Consider the following 18,864-nt stretch of genomic DNA (forward strand, 5'->3'; position numbering starts at 1 on the left):
CAAGTTATAACATATTTTTAAATTTAAATATTTTAGGATTGCAAGAGGCGCACGTACCCTTCATTATGAGATTAATCACCATACCATATCAAATGGGACCCACCATCCAATAATTTAACCAATTAAAAAATAAATAAAATGAATAAAAAATTCCCCTCCCGTGTAATCTCCAACGGTCAAAATCCTTATCCAAAAACTTCATCCAATCCCTCCTCCCTCCACTCATTCCATCTCCTTTTCCCTCCTCACCAGAAGCACCAAGATAAGACCTCACCATAACAAAACTCGTCTCTTCCTCTTCTTCTTGTTCTTCTTCTTCTTCTTCTTGCTCCTCCCCAGATTCCATCAATCTCTCTGGTGAGGTCAACAAAACTCCATTCACGACCATGTCCTGCTCAAATCTCACCGTGTGGGTCTCCTCAAAACCTTCCCTTTCCGACTCATACTCACTCTCCTTCCGATCTGTTCTCAACCCTCTTCAGCTTCCTTCTCCCAACTCACCCTCCTCCAACCCTTCCAGACCCTCCTCCGTAACCCCTATTCAGTGCGGTCTCCGCGAGCTCAGAGAACGTATCGACTCAGTCAAGAACACCCAGAAAATCACCGAGGCTATGAAGCTTGTCGCCGCTGCAAAAGTCAGGAGAGCTCAAGAAGCTGTCGTCAATGGAAGACCTTTCTCGGAGAGTCTCGTCGAGGTCTTGTACAACATTAATGAACAGCTCCAGACGGAAGATATCGATGTGCCTCTCACAAATGTCAGACCTGTAAAGAAAGTTGCTTTAGTCGTCGTCACCGGCGACAGAGGTCTCTGCGGCGGATTCAACAATAATATTCTCAAAAAAGCTGAAGCGAGAATTGCGGAGTTGAAGGATCTTGGAGTGGATTACACTGTAATCAGCGTTGGAAAAAAGGGTAACTCTTATTTCAACCGCCGGCCTTACATTCCGGTCGATAAATTTCTGGAAAGCGGGACAATGCCGACGGCGAAAGAAGCTCAAGCCATTGCAGACGATGTCTTCTCCCTGTTCGTCAGCGAGGAAGTTGACAAAGTCGAACTTCTTTACACAAAGTTTGTATCTTTAGTCAAATCTGATCCTGTAATTCACACTCTACTCCCTCTTTCCCCAAAGGGAGAAATCTGTGATGTGAATGGGAACTGTGTTGACGCTGCGGAAGATGAGTTCTTCAGGTTGACGACGAAGGAGGGGAAATTAACAGTAGAAAGAGGTTCAGTGAGAACGGAAACAGCTGATTTCTCCCCCATTTTGCAGTTCGAGCAGGACCCAGTTCAGATTCTCGATGCTTTATTGCCGCTGTATCTGAACAGCCAGATTTTGAGGGCGTTGCAGGAATCGCTGGCGAGTGAACTTGCAGCGAGGATGAGCGCCATGAGCAATGCGACGGACAATGCGGTGGAGTTGAAGAAGACGCTGTCGATTGTGTATAACAGGCAGCGGCAAGCCAAGATCACTGGGGAGATTTTGGAGATTGTGGCGGGTGCTAGTGCTTTAACTTGATGAATACATGCATAGATAGTATTCATCATGGCGTATTCTGATTCTTGTTTTATTCATCAACCAAATTGTGTTTTCTTTGTAGGTAAAACAACTTAAATAAGTCTTCTGGTTATTCATTATATATAGATATATACATATATTATGTAATATGCTTGTTTAAGAAGAGTTCTGCAGATGAAAAAAACATCTTCTTCTCGCATTGTAATACTCGAATGCGAATAATCTTGTGAACAAATGAGATATATGCAATGTAGTTTGGAAGCAGAGTTAGCTATACATATATATATATATATATATAGTAGCATGCACAAGTGATTTCTTCACTGTTTATGCTCATCTTTTATCCCGAGTAACTTTTATGCTAATAATCTCTTAGCTCGGAGATGTTAGAAATTATATCATATAAATGAAATTTCGGTTCTTTATTTTTTATTATAAAAAATTATTGCTTCGGATATTCCCGTCTCGTATCAAAAAGATATAAAATTTTTGAATTCTACGTAAATCTTTAAATTACGTTTCGTTTATAATTTGAATTTAAATTTTTAAATGGTAATGATTTAGTTACAAAAAGTTAAAAACTTATAATGTTTGAGCCGAGAACACTGAAAATAGTATTAGAACACGTATTAGTTTAATAATTTCAACCGATACATGAATTTTGTAAATATTTTAAATTGTAATTTATAATTGTGGGATGTTTGATTTTAACGAATATCAAAGATTTGATTATCAGAGTCTGTAATATTATAGTTTCATAGATTCAAAAATTTGTTTGATTAATAATATTTAAACTTAGGCCGTAATAAATATATTGCATGTAATACGAATTTATGAAACCATCGTATTTAATAAATAAAATTATTTTTTTAAAAAAATTTTAAGAAATAATTTAAAACTAATCATATTTATAAAATCATCAATTCAAATATGCTACTAAATTATTGTATTTATATTTTTTTTTTTAAAAATATTTTATTTATATTCTTTATTTTCTTTATTTCTTATATTAAAACTATTTAATAAAGTATTTTATTTATATTTTTTAAATTTATATATTTATATTTATATTTCGAAAATTTCAAAACACTACGCCCATGCCCCATGTGTTATGATTTCATTTTCAATAATATTTTTAAAATTAAAAGAAAAAATAATTGAAATCTGAATTATGCCAAAAAGCCAAAAATAATCAGAGAAACCACCTGCCATGTTGCCATACCGTACACGTGGCACTTTCTCATTTGACGTGTCATATTCTCATTCGTTTCCTTTTTTAAAAAAAAAATAAAATCCTATCAGAAAATAACAGCCTCTAAAAAACCTAGATATCAAAAAGGCAAACCTTTTACGACGATTTCAATCTCCTACAACCAAATCTAGTTTTACAGAAAAAGAACTCTGTGGACCGTTAGATCAGTCAGTGACGAAAAATCAACGGAGAATATTTGAGTATAGATTTAAAAAGACAGAGAATGTAACACAGAGTTTAATGCCATATACACTTCTGGCTCAGCTCGTTTGAAGCTTGTTATCTTGCTATTTTTAATTAATTAATTTGTTTATTTATTGATTTATTTGTTTAATTTTTTTTTTTTTATATTCATGCACAGTTCTTAAGAAGAAACGTGAGCAGTTTAATCTGATTGAAAATGAATCAGAGGAGTGGATTTCAGTGAAGAAAGAAACCAAACTTCAAGACCCAACATTCTTCTTCTTCTTCTTCATTCTCATCCCTTCTCTTCTTCATCTCAGTAATTATTAATACTGGTAGTGGTGGTGTTGGTGGTTAGATATGGAAGTTGGCTTGCATGTGCAGAGCCCCGTGAGTTGCAGGGGTCTGTTTCAAGAGAGAGGTAGCTTGAAGATCAAACCATTTTCTGGATTTTTCTTGCACCATCGAAGAACTTCTCGATTCTGTCAAGTGAGTTCTCTGGTCTGATTGTATATGTGTGTTACAGAGCCAGCTCCTTACGTGAGTTTTTGTGTGTTTGGGTGGTACTTGCAGATGGATTTTCTTTTATTTTTATTTTGTCGAGAAACTAGTTTTTGTGGGTTTTGATTGAAATCTTAATTGGCTTTTGATCCTCTGGAGAAAAAGTTTGCTTTCTTTTTAGGTTGAATGTTAATGGGAAATGATTCGATTGTTGTACCAACCGTTTAATTTTGCTTTTAGCTATTTTCTCTAATTCTAGCAAGGTTTACGGAGCTTACATGTGTTGTCAAAATTTGCTTGAGAGGTGAAAATTATTGTATTTGTTTTAATCTTTTTTTTTTTGGTTTAATTTAATTTCATTTGATTTTATTCAAGCACTGAATTTTAACTGGTTTTGCATTGAGATTACATGATTTTCTTTTCCTAATTTTGATGCATTTTGGTTTCAGTTTACTCCATTAGGCATCAATTACTCTGCAGGGGGTATTTCTCATGGAATCACTGCAAGCTCAGGTTAAATGCTTGTTGTAAATTGATCTGCCATTAGATAAAATTGAAGTTTTAATAGATTGTTTTAATGCAATCATTTTTTTTTTCTTGTTCTTTTTGTGTATCTGTAGATTTTTCAAGGAGAAAACCCAGAAGAACGTCTGTCCCGAGGTCTAGAGGTCCTGGTCCAAAGGGATTCGTGCCGAAAACACCTATGGAAACAAGCTCCCAGAAGAAAGATTCCAGAAACAATGCTGGCAAAGACGGCACTGGTACTGCCACATCAACTGAATTACGAGGTCCTGGCAAGAAACAACCTGAAGTGAGAATTGATACAGACCAAAAATTGGAAGTTGAACATTCTCATATCAAAATTGTCGAGGAAGCCCAAAAAGAAGAAGAGGAAATACCATCAAAGAATAAACAGTTAAATGTGCTTGGGAGCGGTCAATCAACTGAAAATGGAAGTTTAGGAAGGATAGATGATGATGTGGCTCTCTTAGAGGAGAATGTAATAATTTCTAGAAGTGATATTGAAAATGCGGTTGGTGAATTATGTTCAGAAGGTGCTGAAAGGGATGCTGATGAAGTGGCTGGTGGATTAGGTTCAGAAGGCTCTGAAAGTGATGCTGAGGATGTGGCTGATGAAGTAGCTTTAGAGGAGAAGCATTCGGATATTGGAAAGAGGAATGACATATTTAAAAATGAAAGCATTGAGAAGGATGAAACAGGAACTAAAGATGATTCTGAAAAATTAAAATTGAAGATGGAAGCGACCAAACGTAAACAGGAGATTGAAGCACTTGCCTATGATAATTTCTCAAAGGGCAATAAAATGTTTGTTTATCCCCAAGTTGTGAAACCTGATCAAGATGTAGAAGTGTTCCTTAATAGAAGTCTTTCCACTCTGAAAAATGAGCCGGATTTGTTGATTATGGGAGCTTTCAATGATTGGCGATGGAAACAATTTACCAGGAGATTGAACAAAACCCATCTGGCAGGGGATTGGTGGTCTTGCCTACTTCATGTTCCAATGGAAGCATATAAGATGGATTTTGTCTTTTTTAATGGGCAAAGCATCTTTGATAATAATGAAGAGAAGGACTTTTGCATACCTGTGGAAGGAGGAATGGATATCATTGCATTTGAAGATTTTTTGCTTGAGGAGAAACGTAGGGAGCTAGAGAAACTTGCAGAGGAGCAAGCTGAAAAGGAAAGACAAGAGGAAGAGCAGAGGAGGAGAGAAGCAGAGAAGGCTGCAAGTGAAGCTGATAGAACACAAGCAAAAACGGAGACTGGAAGGAGGCGGGAAATTTTTCAACAGGTGATGAAAAAGGCTGCAAGGTCAGTTGAGAACATTTGGTATATAGAACCTAGTGAATTTAAGGGTGAGGACAGGGTTAAGTTATATTATAGAAAAAGTTCAGGTCCTCTTGCTAATGCTAAGGAACTGTGGGTTCATGGGGGATACAATAACTGGAAGGATGGATTGTCCTTTGCTGAGAGGCTTGTCAACTCTGAGACAAAAGGGGCTGATTGGTGGTATGCTGAAGGTACATACCAGTATGAATCTTTGTTTCTATTTTTATGGTAACATGCTTATTTGTTTGTTACTTGTTGGAAGCATTTATAAGCTTCGCAGTTAGTTTATAAAGTTTGATATATGTTATATTGGCCTTATAAACTATGGTAAAAGGCACTAATCAACACTATGTAGAAATGCTAAAATCTGCTATATCTTGCTAAATATATAAATTATTTGTTTGCTTCAACAGTTTAGGGATGCCACTGCTAAAAGATTGAACTTTATCGTTCTTGCTATTAAGTATAAGAAATAATACATGTACTTATAAAGATATCTATGAATAAGAAAAACAAAAGTATGAATAGCATCTAATTGAATTGAACATTGACTATAATAAAACTTCTGATATTAGTTACATAGGAAAAGATTGATGCGGAATTCAGGATCAACTAACGTGATCAAAAACTTCGCATATAACATTAGTATTCAGAATCATAAAACTTTCAACAAATCCTCCCTATTTGACTTGCATTCAATACGTGAATGTCAACCAAGATAATTAGGATAGTTTGAATTGATTAAAAACGCCACAAATATGAACTTGATAAGTTATAAATCAATTCGAAAAAAATTGATAAAACACCATAAGAATTTACCTTGATAAGTTGATTAATATTATCCCATTCAACAAGAAGGTTGAAGAAACCTAACTAATATGAACTTGATAAGTTAGAAATCAATTTGAAAGAAAATTGATAAAACGCCACAAAAATTTACTTTGATAAGTTGAATCAATTCTTATTCAATAAGAAGGTTGAAGAAACCTAACTAGTTGAAAATTAAAATTTGTAATTTTATTATTCTCAAACTTGATTCCTTATAATTGTGAATTGAAAACCTATTTATAAAGTATATCATGTGCATTACAAGTAAATAAATCTTCTAAATTAATAGAAGAAATTATAAGAAAATTAAATATCATCTTAAATGAGAAAATAATAAAAATTAAATTTTTTTTATTATAATAGGGTAGATAAGATACTATCTTTTTAAATGAGAATATTTTGATTAATTGTGGAAGAATTAGGAGAAATAAATATGGTTAATTAAGCTGACCATTAAAGGAGGAAAAAGGCTACCCATATCTTTCATAAACTATGGGATTTAGTTATTTAAGAAATGAAATTTAATTTTATCTTCCTTTAATATATCATATGCTTTAGAAAGAAGTCTTCTCTCTTGGCTGATTCTCCCTTTAAAGAAATTTTTTTCCCCTCTTCTTGCTTACATCAAATATTATAAAGAAAATAGCTTTTTTTTAGATAAGAAAGGGACTATCATTAAAAGGCGCCAAAGGGATGTCACCTATGAACAGACGATTTACAAATGCCATTAATCAAAATGTCTATAGTGTTCCCTAAATCCACATCATCAAGGATGGGTGACTTGTTAACAAAGTATGCAGGGACTAGAACTGATAGTCTCTAAATTTATTGAGAGGAGAAAAAATCTTAAAAATTTCATTTGTTTTTTTATTTCCAAGTGACCCAAAAATAGAGTTAGGAATTAGATTGACGTATTCACAAATTTAAACACCCGACCAAGCCCTGATCTTTAGCTCAGTCAAGCCAGCCATTACCAAAGTCTTGTTTGAAAAGTTTAAAGTAGAATCCCACAGGCTTCTGACCTCTGAACATGAAAGGAGGAGATAATTGGGAGATTTGTGCTCCAGTAAGCACATAGTGTGACCATTGACTATAATTTTTTCTCTCTTTCTGTAGTTTTCTGTGGTGAGTATTGAAGGAAAGCAATTCAGGTGAAGCTTTGCTTTTCAATATTTGCTTCCAAGAAAATCTAAATGCAAAATATTCTGGAAGCACAAGTTGCTATACAAATATTTCACAGAAACTTCTCATCTTTAGTAAGGGACCACAGAGAACGATTATCAAAAGAGGTCTCAGCCCGACACTTGGATACAAGTGCTAGCAGCTCTAAAAACTTAGCTATCTCCCATTCATTGAGATTTCTTGGCAGGTTGATGTTCTAGGTAGCTCCTTTCAATTTTGCTTGCCCTACAACATTTTTTTTGGCCAAGGAAAGGAAGCATTCATTTGACTAAGTGGATTTTTGTGAAATGCTTGCCTTGCATTTTGTCTCTTGGCAAGGAAAGGGAGTGTTTTTTTTTTAAGTCACTGTCGATTTTGTGGTTAATGGCAAAGAAATCTCCACATGCTTTAACATGCCAAAATCCAACTGACTGCCCACCGCACCACAAACTGTGCTAAGCTTATGATGATATTTCACTCTTACTGATCCATCTTCATAAGCTGCTGCTGTAGGGCGATATATCCTCTCTAGTTTTCCAAACTTTCCTTTCAATACAAAACCTGGCTTGGATCACTTCCCATCATATTTGTTCACATCAATCATGAATTTCCACGACCACTTGGCAAGCAAAGACTTATTCATCCCCACTGAGGACATGATGGTAAATCCACCTTCCACAATTCGTCCTTCTATCCATTTCCATCTGAATAAACTGGACTGTTTTTTCTTGTTTTAAGTTGAAAGAAATAGATATGTATCTATAGAGATTTCTATGAATAAGGAAAAAAATAAGAACAAAATCTAACTATATAGGATATTTACTATAATAGAGATTTACTATATAGGACCTTAACTAAATAAAGGAAAACCATAGGGAAAATAGCTTGCTATTGTCTAATAAACTATATGGGAAATTGTCCTGTTCTCTAACAGTTAAAAGATGAATGGCATGGCATAGATGAGTGATAATAACTTGAAGCGCATTCCAATCTATGGCCAATGAGTGAAAGAATAGGTAAATGTTTCAAGCTTAATGAGATTTTCTGTGAGAAGAATTTAAAGATGCCATTTGTTGATGATATGTTTTATTCATATACCCAAATGTTGCCCAAAATTTTGCTCATTATGGGCTAGGAATGATCATTTTCACATGAGAACTTTTTCTTGACCAGGTTTCTGTATACTTTGATTTCTGAGTATTTTATCTTCATAATGTGATCTTTTCCTTTACTCTGAGGTGGTGTATTGTTCCTTTTGGTTTCATAGTTTAGATGAACCTATTGGTTAGAAATTTTATTCCTTTTTGACATTTCTTTAGATTATGGAAGCACAGAAATGAGATTATATTCCTCCATTAGTTTATTATTTATTTCTAGTTGGTCCATTGAGGAAGAGATCAAGAGAAGCTTTTACTTAGGTGTTAGAACATTGTGCCCATATTACATGAATTAATTGAGAAATGTCAACTGCAGTTATTGTGCCTGATCGAGCCATTCTCTTGGATTGGGTCTTTGCTGATGGACCGCCTCAAGAGGCTACTTTGTATGACAACAATCATCAACAAGATTTCCATGCTGTTGTCCCGAAATGCATTCCTGAAGAACTGTATTGGGCCAAGGAAGAACATCTGATATTTACAAAACTTCAGGAGGAGAGGAGGTTAAGAGAGGAGGCTATGCGTGCCAAGGTTTGTTTACCAGCGTTCAGAATAAATGACGTGTAACTCATGAAAACATGCCATTATGGAGCTGTATATATGTTGCTATTATAGAGGCATGGTTGGTCATTTTTCAAAAAATACGCTATTATTTTATTTTGGTGATAGGTTATTCTGTAAATTTCCAAACTGTTTTCTTCAAATCAAAGCATGCCTAAAAACATGTGTAGAAAGAGTTCCTGATGTGTATGGCTATAATGCAGAGGAAAGTAGATAGGCATGAGTCTTAGTCTTCATTGTCCTTTCAGATAATTTTCTCCTCATACTTATATGCCTTTATTATCAGATTGATGTTAGTTCTATGGATGCATAATTCTTTGTTATATCTCTATTTTCTGTCACTAGATCCTGTCTTCTTTATTTTTCTTCTTTTCTCTCAGGCAGAAAAAACAGCTCGTATGAAAGCAGAAACAAAGGAAAGAACATTGAAAAACTTTCTGCTGTCTCAAAAGCACATAGTTTATACTGAGCCTCTTGATGTTCAAGCAGGAAGCACTGTCACAGTATTTTATAATCCAGCCAATACAGTTTTGAATGGAAAACCTGAAGTTTGGTTCAGATGTTCATTTAATCGTTGGACTCACCGTATGGGTACTTTGCCACCACAAAAGATGTTGCTGGCAGATAATGGTCCTCATGTAAAATCCACTGGTTAGCATTCACTTTATCATCTTGGAGAATAGTTCCAGATTTATTTTTATCCATAAATCAAACACTTGTTATAAATGGTGTTGGTCCGTGCCATGTCGGTCCTCTTTCCTCTTTATTTGCATCACAACGTTATTCTATCTCTCTATATGCCAACCTAAAGGGTTGATGACTGTCTATCTGAGTGTTTTCAAAACATGGACATTTTCAAAATGTGAGTCCAAATGACTCAAAATTTCTTAAAGTCATCCAATTGTGATGGAGTTGAGTGCCTGTGACTATTTGCGTTAGTACATCTACAAAGATGTTTAGAAAATTAAAACAGCAAGGGAATAATTGGATCAATGGTGACTCTGGTAAACTTTTGTGGAGTGATTCAGGGTAACATTGTGAGGGCTATGGCATGGCCATAGATCACAGGCTCATGGATCATATGCTGCATTTAGTAGGATTTAGATGTTGCATGAAGAAGCTGTTATCAAGTTGCTTTTTTGCTCAGGTATATCTTACTATGAAAATCATATATCAGCAGATCTAGAGATGTGCAGAATGGTTGAATTTGTATGAATTACCACATATAAAGTGGCAATCCTTTATGTCTCATGGCAGAAATAGACAGCAATTCAGGGTAGACAGTACATGAATATAAACCTGAATATCTGAATTTATCTTTTTCAGTAAGAGTGCCACTGGATGCATATATGATGGATTTTGTATTCTCCGAGAGGGAAGATGGTGGAGTTTTTGACAACAAAAATGGCACAGATTACCATATACCTGTGCTGGGAGGAGTTGCAAAGGAGCCACCAATGCACATTGTGCATATTGCTGTGGAGATGGCCCCGATTGCAAAAGTAACTAACTCATAACCATATAACTTGTGGTTGTAAAGAGGAACTTTCAGATCCAATTGGAGAACACTGATCCGTGAAATGAATCTCTTTTCATCAGTTAGATCTTTTACTTTCTATTTTTATTTGGGAAATAATGGTTGAAGAATGTCTGGATGAGGTCTTTTATTCAAAAGAATTACTCAAATATGTGTGCATTGTGCACCAAAATACATGCATGAGATTGAGAGAGGGGAAGAGAGATGTGTTCAATTGAATTGTATTTATATTAATTAGTGACACATACTCTTCTTTTCACTATCTTGTCTAATATCTATAGGTTGGAGGCCTGGGCGATGTTGTCACTAGTCTATCGCGTGCTGTTCAAGATTTAAACCACAATGTCAACATCATACTTCCGAAGTATGACTGTTTGAACCTTAGCAATGTAAGATCAGTTTCTGCTTCTTTATTGGAGTTTTCTTGTGGTCTTGTGCTTATTCACCATGATAGTTTTCTTATGTTTAATTAACTTCATTTTCACGACTCCAATAAACTGAATACATGTTTCTGAACAAGGTCAAAGACTTTCACTACGATAGAGGCTTTCACTGGAGCGGGACTGAAATAAAAGTTTGGTTTGGGAAGGTGGAAGGTCTTTCAGTTTACTTTTTGGAGCCTCAAAATGGGTAACTATTCAGTCCTACTTCTCCACTAGAATATTTCTTGCTCACTAATTTATAACTTCTGTCAAGTGTATTACTTACATCAGCATATGGCTTTTATGCGATTCTCCTTTTGCTTATTAATGGCATGTCTTAGTTCTTCAGTTTGTACTTTCTTAACTTAGATATAATCGTAAGCTGCATGTATGCATATAGTCTTCTCTTAGTTCACTTAATAGGTAAAAATTTGGTTTCAAATACTCAATTTGGAAAGTTAGTTTATATTCTTGTATTCTATTTCAAAAATAAAAGTTTATATTCTTGTATTCCCCAGGAGTAATTTATTTAATTGATACTAATTCCTTAAGATTCTTGGTTTGACAAACAATTTTCTGAGAGTTAAATTTAAAACTTGATAGCCAAGAATATATGTCCTAAGCATCACAAGCACTGTTCAATGCACACCTCAGCTTGATGAGGTAATGCTCTGTTCGGCTCGTGTTTGTTTTCAGAGGGAGATTAAAAATCATTGTTGCAGTTTGCATGGCAATAAATATTTTATTAGGCAAGCATGAGAGGAAGAGAGCAGATAGAGATCTTCTGCTTGACTGAAAGGAATTCATTTAATAGCATACAAGCTTTTACTGGTGATCACTTGATTATAAATACAACCGAGAACTCTTAATTCGGTAAAGTTGCTTTTCAAAATTGACTTCTAAGCTTTCTATTGTTTGTGGTGAGAAATTACTCGCCCAAGTATAAATCACTGCTGCACATAGATATTGTCTAATATTTTACTTAGTTAATAAGAAAGGAATGCGTCTTCAAGAATTAAAGTTGGGAAACTCCAACAAAACTCCACCATGAACTAGTTGACCGTAACTTTATTCATTATGAGAAATTTATTTGCGCCTGAAAGACTTGTACTTGCTCTGACTGAAAAAGAAAAACACTTGCGTTGGGCTCTTCATTCCTTGCATCCTGTCTGTATTATAAATATTTTGCTCTCCCAGATTAAGAGTACTACACATGTGCTTTGAGATTTGGACATTAGATAGTAACTGCTTACTCCCATTCCCCAAGAAATTTTTAACACTGTTATTAGTAGTATTCTGAAACACAGAATAAAATCTCATGTTCAATGACAACCTTGTTATCCTTACATGTTAGTACATGTTTAAAGAGGAACTTGTTTACACAGTACATGTTCTTGCTGTGGTGACCATCTTGTCGTCTGCATCCACTTCATCGACTTCTCTGTAACAAATCTTAGATTAATCTCTTTGTTTTTGGTGATTTTTCTCCTGTAGATTATTTTCACGTGGATGTGTATATGGTTGTGGGGATGATGGACAGAGGTTTGGTTTCTTTTGTCACGCTGCTCTTGAATTTCTACAACAAGGGGGATTTCATCCTGTAAGTTTGTAACTTCCTCATTTAGAAGTTCTTTATTTTGTGTACTTTTCTCTTCCTACAAGAAGGGGGATTTTGTCCTGCAACTTTATAATCTGTAATTTTATAGTTCTTTGTTTTATGTATTTTTGTTAGAAATAATTATGTTATATTCTCATTAAATAATACGTCCTTATATATACAAGTTTTAGGGACAAGAAAAAGGAAAGTTTCCATCAATTACAAACAGTGTATTTTACTTTAATACCCTTTAATCTAGTTAAGCCCAATGTATACATAATGTGCAAGCTTTAACAATTTTATTTTAGTTCAAGTGGCAGAGCTAGATTGTTTGTTGATGTGGTGAGTTTTCACATAAAGACTATGTCTCGTTCAAACAGCAATTATTTAGAATGAGAATAGGAATACGAGTTTATGATTTGAATGAAAATAATATTGTAATCCTATTAATTTTTTTTAAAGTTTTCAAAACAAAGTGCTGAGTTTCTATGTATATATATACACATGCAGGAAGGTGCCAAGGGGTGCCACCCATTTGCGCCAACAAAAGAAAAAAACTTAAATGAGAGAATTCGTCAAAATATCTGAGATATCACCAAGGTCTGGTCATTTACAAAGGAGCCGATCTTTAACTAAATTTGGAACCAATATTCTATCAAGTCTACCAAAATTATATTAAACTGCTTCTCCCCTTCCAAATGGTCCAGATGATAGCATGGGGAATGAGAGCAATAAGCTTCTTATTAATCTTTCATCAAAGTCAGCGCTCCAGCCGAATGGACCCACTCACCGCCCACGTGATCCCCAACAAACTATAACAATCCCATAACTTTCTCCCCTTAGGACACCATAAAAGAAGATAGCTTGAGCATTCATTATGTAACCTGCAAGAGGGCGCTGGTTGGTGAGGACACAACTCCTCTTCCTCATATTTGTGCATGCTAAAGATTCAAAGCCAAAAAGCTTCACGAATTATGAAGCCACATGAAGAGGAGGCTTTATATTTCCGAAAGGGTTCCAGGGGAAACTAAATCTAACATAGAATCACAGTTTAGAAGCGCATAGTAGCTAGATTTAACAGTGAAGAACCATCCTAACACAAGTTCCAAAACAGCCATCGCTATGTGGGAAAATTGAGTTAATAACCTGCAGCTTCTCAATGTCTGAGTCCTTGAGATTGCAGGAAAGCCCTATGTGCCAAAAAGCTGCTTTATCAACCTGCAAAAAGTGACCCCTAGTTTGGCATTTTTGCCATATGCAAGGCCATAAATGATAGTCTAGTGGAATTCTAGCAGTTGATCGCTATAGCACATGTCCTCTCAAAAATTGACCTCCAACATTAAAATTAACCTCTAATTCCCTTCCATGAACTTGAGGCTTGAGCGCTCTAGACATCTTTGCCATCAGAGCGCGCTCCATGAGCCCATATTTTGTCTGAATCAAGTTCCATGATAAACTCCCTCTATTAGAAAGGAACCTAAAAGGCGATTTTGCTCCACGGGTCTTGTGGAATAAGGAGAGAGACTTTGTACCTACACATCCCACTGAAATTGTTAGAGACATTCTAGATACTGTTAATTGATTTTATGGCAGTGTCTAAACACGCAGGACAAATGGCAAGAACAGACAAACCCCCGTCCAAAATAATTCTCCGTTTTTAGGAACTTATCCACTGGTTCACATGTACCTCTTAGCAAGATTAGATTTGGGTTTGGTTAGGAATGTTTTGGTGGCAAGATGTTGGTTATGGAATGATCAGCTAGGCTGATCTTAGAAAATAGGAAGGCTGGTTGTCATAGCCTCTATATATGTAACAGTTAGGAAAGCAATCAAATCATCTGAACTATTACTAAAAATTTGAGCGCAATCTCTTGAGATCATAATTCTCTCTAATGAGTCATCATGGGGCATCAAGGCCATAAGTCTAAGTAAGCTTTCCTCCTTGTTACAAGGCTTTGTGGTTAGCCAACCAGTTACAGAATCCTAGACTCAGGACCTAACATAAATTAGATCTTCTCAAGCCTTTTGACCACACTACAAGGCATGGGATGTAGAGACATGAAACAAATGGGGAGGCTAAAAGAATTGATCTTCGTTAGCATCAGTCTGCCACTTTTCACTTGTCATCTTTTTCTCCAACCAGCTAAGCCCCTTCCTTCTCGCTAACAATTGAATCCCAACTCCCCTTTATTCTATTTCCATATAAATTCTATCTTCAGTTTAAGTTAGCTGAATTGTGATCCCAACTTTATTGAGTGGAGATAGTCATCTATTGTTCTAGAGTTCAACATTTAGAGTTGGTTCAATTGTGAATCAAATGTAAAAATAATGATTTCATTCTATAAATCATGTAACTGAGGTTAGGAATAGACTGGGAATATAATAAGTTTTGAGCCAAATAGGATGTAAGTTTTCCAGTTGCATCATAAATGACTGTTTCCATGCTATGCTTGTGCTGCAGTGATTTCCTGTATGTATCTATACATTCATGGTGATAAGTAGACTAAAATCAGTTGTGGTCAAAGAAAAGAAGTGTATCTGAAAACAATCTACTGCCAGTGCTTTGCCTGTACGCATAGCGGTAGATTGATCTTTTAGAACAACTTTTTCCTCCCTGCATATGTTTAGGTGGATGCATTTGTGTGTGAAAGAAAAGATTCATTCTTTGTTATGAGTAACTCTCACTACTAATGTTTAAACCTGTCCAGGATATTATCCACTGCCATGACTGGTCCAGTGCTCCAGTAGCATGGTTGTTTAAGGACCATTACATGCATTATGGTCTTAGTAAAACTCGAATTGTCTTCACAATACATAATCTAGAATTTGGTGCACCGCTCATTGGCAAAGCTATGGCGTACTCAGACAAGGCTACAACTGTAAGTGCCTAAGATTTTATCTACTAATTTAATCTTCCTCTTTTCACTGGCATAATTGATGATTTGTTCCTTGAAGATAAGTTTGTTTTTTCTTTTGACTGAATTTGACATATGTTATTGATTTTGAAATCCACATTCCTATGCTTCCACAAATTGGTGAAGAAGGAATACTTTCTCTTCCAGTTGGTCATCAATTCTATCAGATAAACAAATGATTTAGTGTCAAACATTAATTTTATGCTGATATATGCAGGTATCCCACACTTATTCTAAAGAAGTTGCTGGAAATCCTGCAATTGCGCCCCACCTTCACAAATTTCATGGTATAGTAAATGGAATTGACCCAGATATATGGGATCCATGCAATGATAAGTTCATTCCTGTAAGTGGCTTGATGTTTCTTCTTCTTCTCCTCTTGTTTTGCTGTTGTCTTCATGTTGCTAATACAGTTCTCAAAAATTTTAGTTTTTGAGTAGCAGTTGTTCCTCTATATGCTTGCATCTGCAGTAAACATGTATTCTATCCCAAAGAATGAATAAATAATTAAGGATTCCAGTCTCTGTAGAATGGTAAGGAGCAATACCTATCAACTTATCACCTTGAATTTACTAATCCAAATAGCACTCATCGTTAGCTCTCCAAATGCCCTTCTGTGTACCTCCTGTTCATAGGCAAATATGTTTTGGTCATATATCCTGAAATGCTTTGGTCATATTGCCATTAGTGTGAAATCATGCTTGAGTACATATCCAAGCACAACAAAAGTTTAATAACAGGGAAAGAAGTTTTCTGATCAATTTATTTAATCTCTGTATAAAGAAAAAAAGTTAGAATTGATCTAGAAGTTGTAACTTTCATTCAATTGTCATATGTAATTGTTAGGCGAATTTTAGAAAAAAATACAAAATTTTTCATTTGAAGCTGTTCCTTGGAACTTCTGCAATTGAGTCGATTCTGATGTTAGATGAATGTTATTCCAGGTATCATACACTTCAGAAAATGTTGTCGAAGGCAAAAGAGCTGCCAAGCAAGCCTTGCAGCAAAGGCTTGGTTTGGAAATATCTGATCTCCCTTTAGTAGGAATTATTACTCGGTTGACTCATCAAAAAGGAATCCATCTTATTAAACATGCAATATGGCGTACCTTAGAACGTAGTGGACAGGTTCTCCCTCTTTCTCTTGAGGACTTTCTTTTTTTTGTTTTTTTTCCCCGAAGTATCTATAGGCACATATAGCCTTTTGCTTTATAATCATCCTGTCAGCTTAGTGGCCTATCCTCTAGCTGCGATATTGGTTTCCATGAGCTCACAAGTGAAAATATGTTTAGTATTTGCATTTACATACCGACACAAATTCATGGTGTCAGGTTGTGCTGCTTGGTTCGGCTCCAGATCCTCGAATCCAAAATGACTTTGTCAACTTGGCCAATCAACTGCATTCTTCTCATGGTGGCCATGCTCGCCTCTGTTTGACTTATGATGAGCCCCTTTCTCATTTGGTACACACACATAAAACTCAACTCTTGAAGTCATGTAGAAAATGAGTAGCAAGTAATGAAATTTGCAATATGATCCTGAAAACTACTAATCGGATTTTTCTCTTCAATACGCAAAGATATATGCTGGTGCTGATTTTATTCTAGTCCCTTCAATCTTTGAGCCATGTGGACTCACACAACTGATAGCTATGAGATATGGGTCAATACCAGTTGTTCGAAAGACTGGAGGTGTGTAAAAACATTAGATTTACTGTATCATAATGGGATATTCCAAGATGTTCTTTTCTTTGTCCCTCCTGGAGACAATATGTTAACAGTCTACTTCATGCTACTTCTGCAGGACTTTACGACACTGTATTTGATGTTGACCACGATAAAGATAGAGCAGAAGCACAAGGTCTTGAACCAAATGGATTTAATTTTGATGGAGCTGATAGTGCTGGAGTTGATTATGCTCTCAATAGGTAGAAAGAAAAGTTTTTCGTGTTCAGTGAAGTTCATATTTTCTTTTTCCCATAACTTATTGAGTAATTAATTTTCGTGTTCAGTCGTAGTCCTTATGTTGGTTTATTGCAGTTTTTAATCTACCTTACATTTCCATCTACTTTAACCTGGATCTATCAGGCAGAAACAAAATGTTGATGGAAGACAACCAAATTTTGGAGATGATGCATTTATTTACTGCTTGTTTATTACTGTCTTGAAACTTGAAATAAAATATGCTCCTATATTCTCTCATATCTATGTTTACATAGGCTTCTTGAAGCAGTACTCATTTTGAAATACATCTTTTTTCAGGGCAATTTCTGCTTGGTATGATAGTCGGGATTGGTTTAACTCACTATGCAAGAAGGTGATGGAGCAAGATTGGTCATGGAACCGCCCTGCTCTTGACTACATGGAGCTCTACCATGCAGCACGGAAGGGAAAATAAGAAATTCATCAGTTCGTGGAGAGTGACATGGAGCTCTTTGTGGTCCCACAATGTACAGGTTTAGTGTGTTATTTTCTTGGGTGCTTCTCATTCAAAAACTTGATTAGTTGCATATGGCAATTGTATATCAGAACGACAGAAGGTTGCACCGCTTTGGTAGAGCCTAAAATGGTTCATCCATTTTTGTGTAGAATAAAACACTAGGTTGTTTTTTGACAACATGGTCTATTGTTTTATTGGAAATAATTTGCAATCTTCTACATTGCCTTGAACGTGGCTGCCAGAAAGGAGAAACAAATTGATGGAAATAGGACAAGAAGATCCAAAGATGCATTACTGAATTTTAGAAATTCTAGTTAGAAGTCTCTTATGCTTGTTTTTAGTATGTCTTTCGGCAACGACATGCTGGCAGCAGGAAAATGAGTGAGTTATTTCGGGTTGATCATGTAGTTATGCTTTTTCTTCCTCGTGAAAAAATATCTTTTGAGAGAAAAAGGAGAAAAAGAAGTTGATCATGTAGTTATGCTGATACATCTTCACCCTTTTTTTGGCTGTGTACTGCTATTAGTGCTATTAGACGACATATTTTAGAGAGAAACAGTAAATTGATCATCAAATTGTTGAGGAATGATGGAACTGATCGAATAAATTTGCTTTTAGCTATAAGATTTGTGTCTACTACTGTTGGACGGCATTGTTAGTGGACTAAATACTAGAGCGCGTAGATATATGTTGGTTGAAAGGGAATGAAAACTGGAAAAAATGTGGAGCTTCTAGTTAAAAAGTTCTTTCAGTGGAAGCTGATCTGGTTAAGACTTTAGTTTTTAGAGTGACAAATGACCATATCACCGTTGCAGATGATGACTGCTCTACATCTAGATTGAACTTTCCTTACTTCCATGCAGATGATTCTGCAAGCTTGGTCATATGATATGATAGATCCTTGACATTGCACGATTGCATTTAACACGTTGCGGCCTTGGAAA

At 35.5% G+C, this 18,864-nt stretch overlaps 2 protein-coding genes across 2 annotated transcripts; both read left to right on the top strand.

The window, feature by feature from the left end:
- The first annotated feature begins 226 nt into the window (after positions 1-226).
- ATPC1 (ATPase, F1 complex, gamma subunit protein) lies at positions 227-1,781 on the top strand. The gene has a single exon (XM_022033383.2). It carries the CDS (start codon positions 387-389, stop codon positions 1,515-1,517), a length of 1,131 nt encoding a protein of 376 aa, XP_021889075.2. The 5' UTR covers positions 227-386; the 3' UTR covers positions 1,518-1,781.
- Positions 1,782-3,014: 1,233 nt separating this feature from the next.
- On the top strand, positions 3,015-18,150 carry SS3 (starch synthase 3). The gene is made up of 16 exons (XM_022033369.2): positions 3,015-3,441; positions 3,903-3,966; positions 4,074-5,495; positions 8,767-8,981; positions 9,392-9,662; positions 10,338-10,513; positions 10,830-10,937; positions 11,069-11,178; positions 12,465-12,570; positions 15,276-15,446; positions 15,700-15,828; positions 16,427-16,609; positions 16,813-16,944; positions 17,061-17,172; positions 17,285-17,408; positions 17,743-18,150. The coding sequence occupies exons 1-16, from the start codon at positions 3,313-3,315 to the stop codon at positions 17,876-17,878; spliced, it is 3,588 nt and encodes a 1,195-aa protein (XP_021889061.2). The 5' UTR covers positions 3,015-3,312; the 3' UTR covers positions 17,879-18,150.
- Positions 18,151-18,864: the final 714 nt, after the last annotated feature.

This window comes from Carica papaya, chromosome 7 (genome assembly GCF_054855325.1).
Source record: "Carica papaya isolate Zhongbai chromosome 7, ASM5485532v1, whole genome shotgun sequence".
Classification (NCBI taxonomy): Eukaryota; Viridiplantae; Streptophyta; class Magnoliopsida; order Brassicales; family Caricaceae; genus Carica; species Carica papaya.

Excerpts from the sequence above, each read along its gene's own strand:
- ATPC1 (XM_022033383.2), top strand. The coding sequence starts at position 387 with ATGTCCTGCTCAAATCTCACCGTGTGGGTCTCCTCAAAACCTTCCCTT.
- SS3 (XM_022033369.2), top strand. The coding sequence starts at position 3,313 with ATGGAAGTTGGCTTGCATGTGCAGAGCCCCGTGAGTTGCAGGGGTCTG. Across the intron at positions 15,829-16,426 it reads GCAATGATAAGTTCATTCCT|GTATCATACACTTCAGAAAA; the intron begins GTAAGTGGCTTG and ends ATGTTATTCCAG. Across the intron at positions 17,409-17,742 it reads GTTGATTATGCTCTCAATAG|GGCAATTTCTGCTTGGTATG; the intron begins GTAGAAAGAAAA and ends ATCTTTTTTCAG.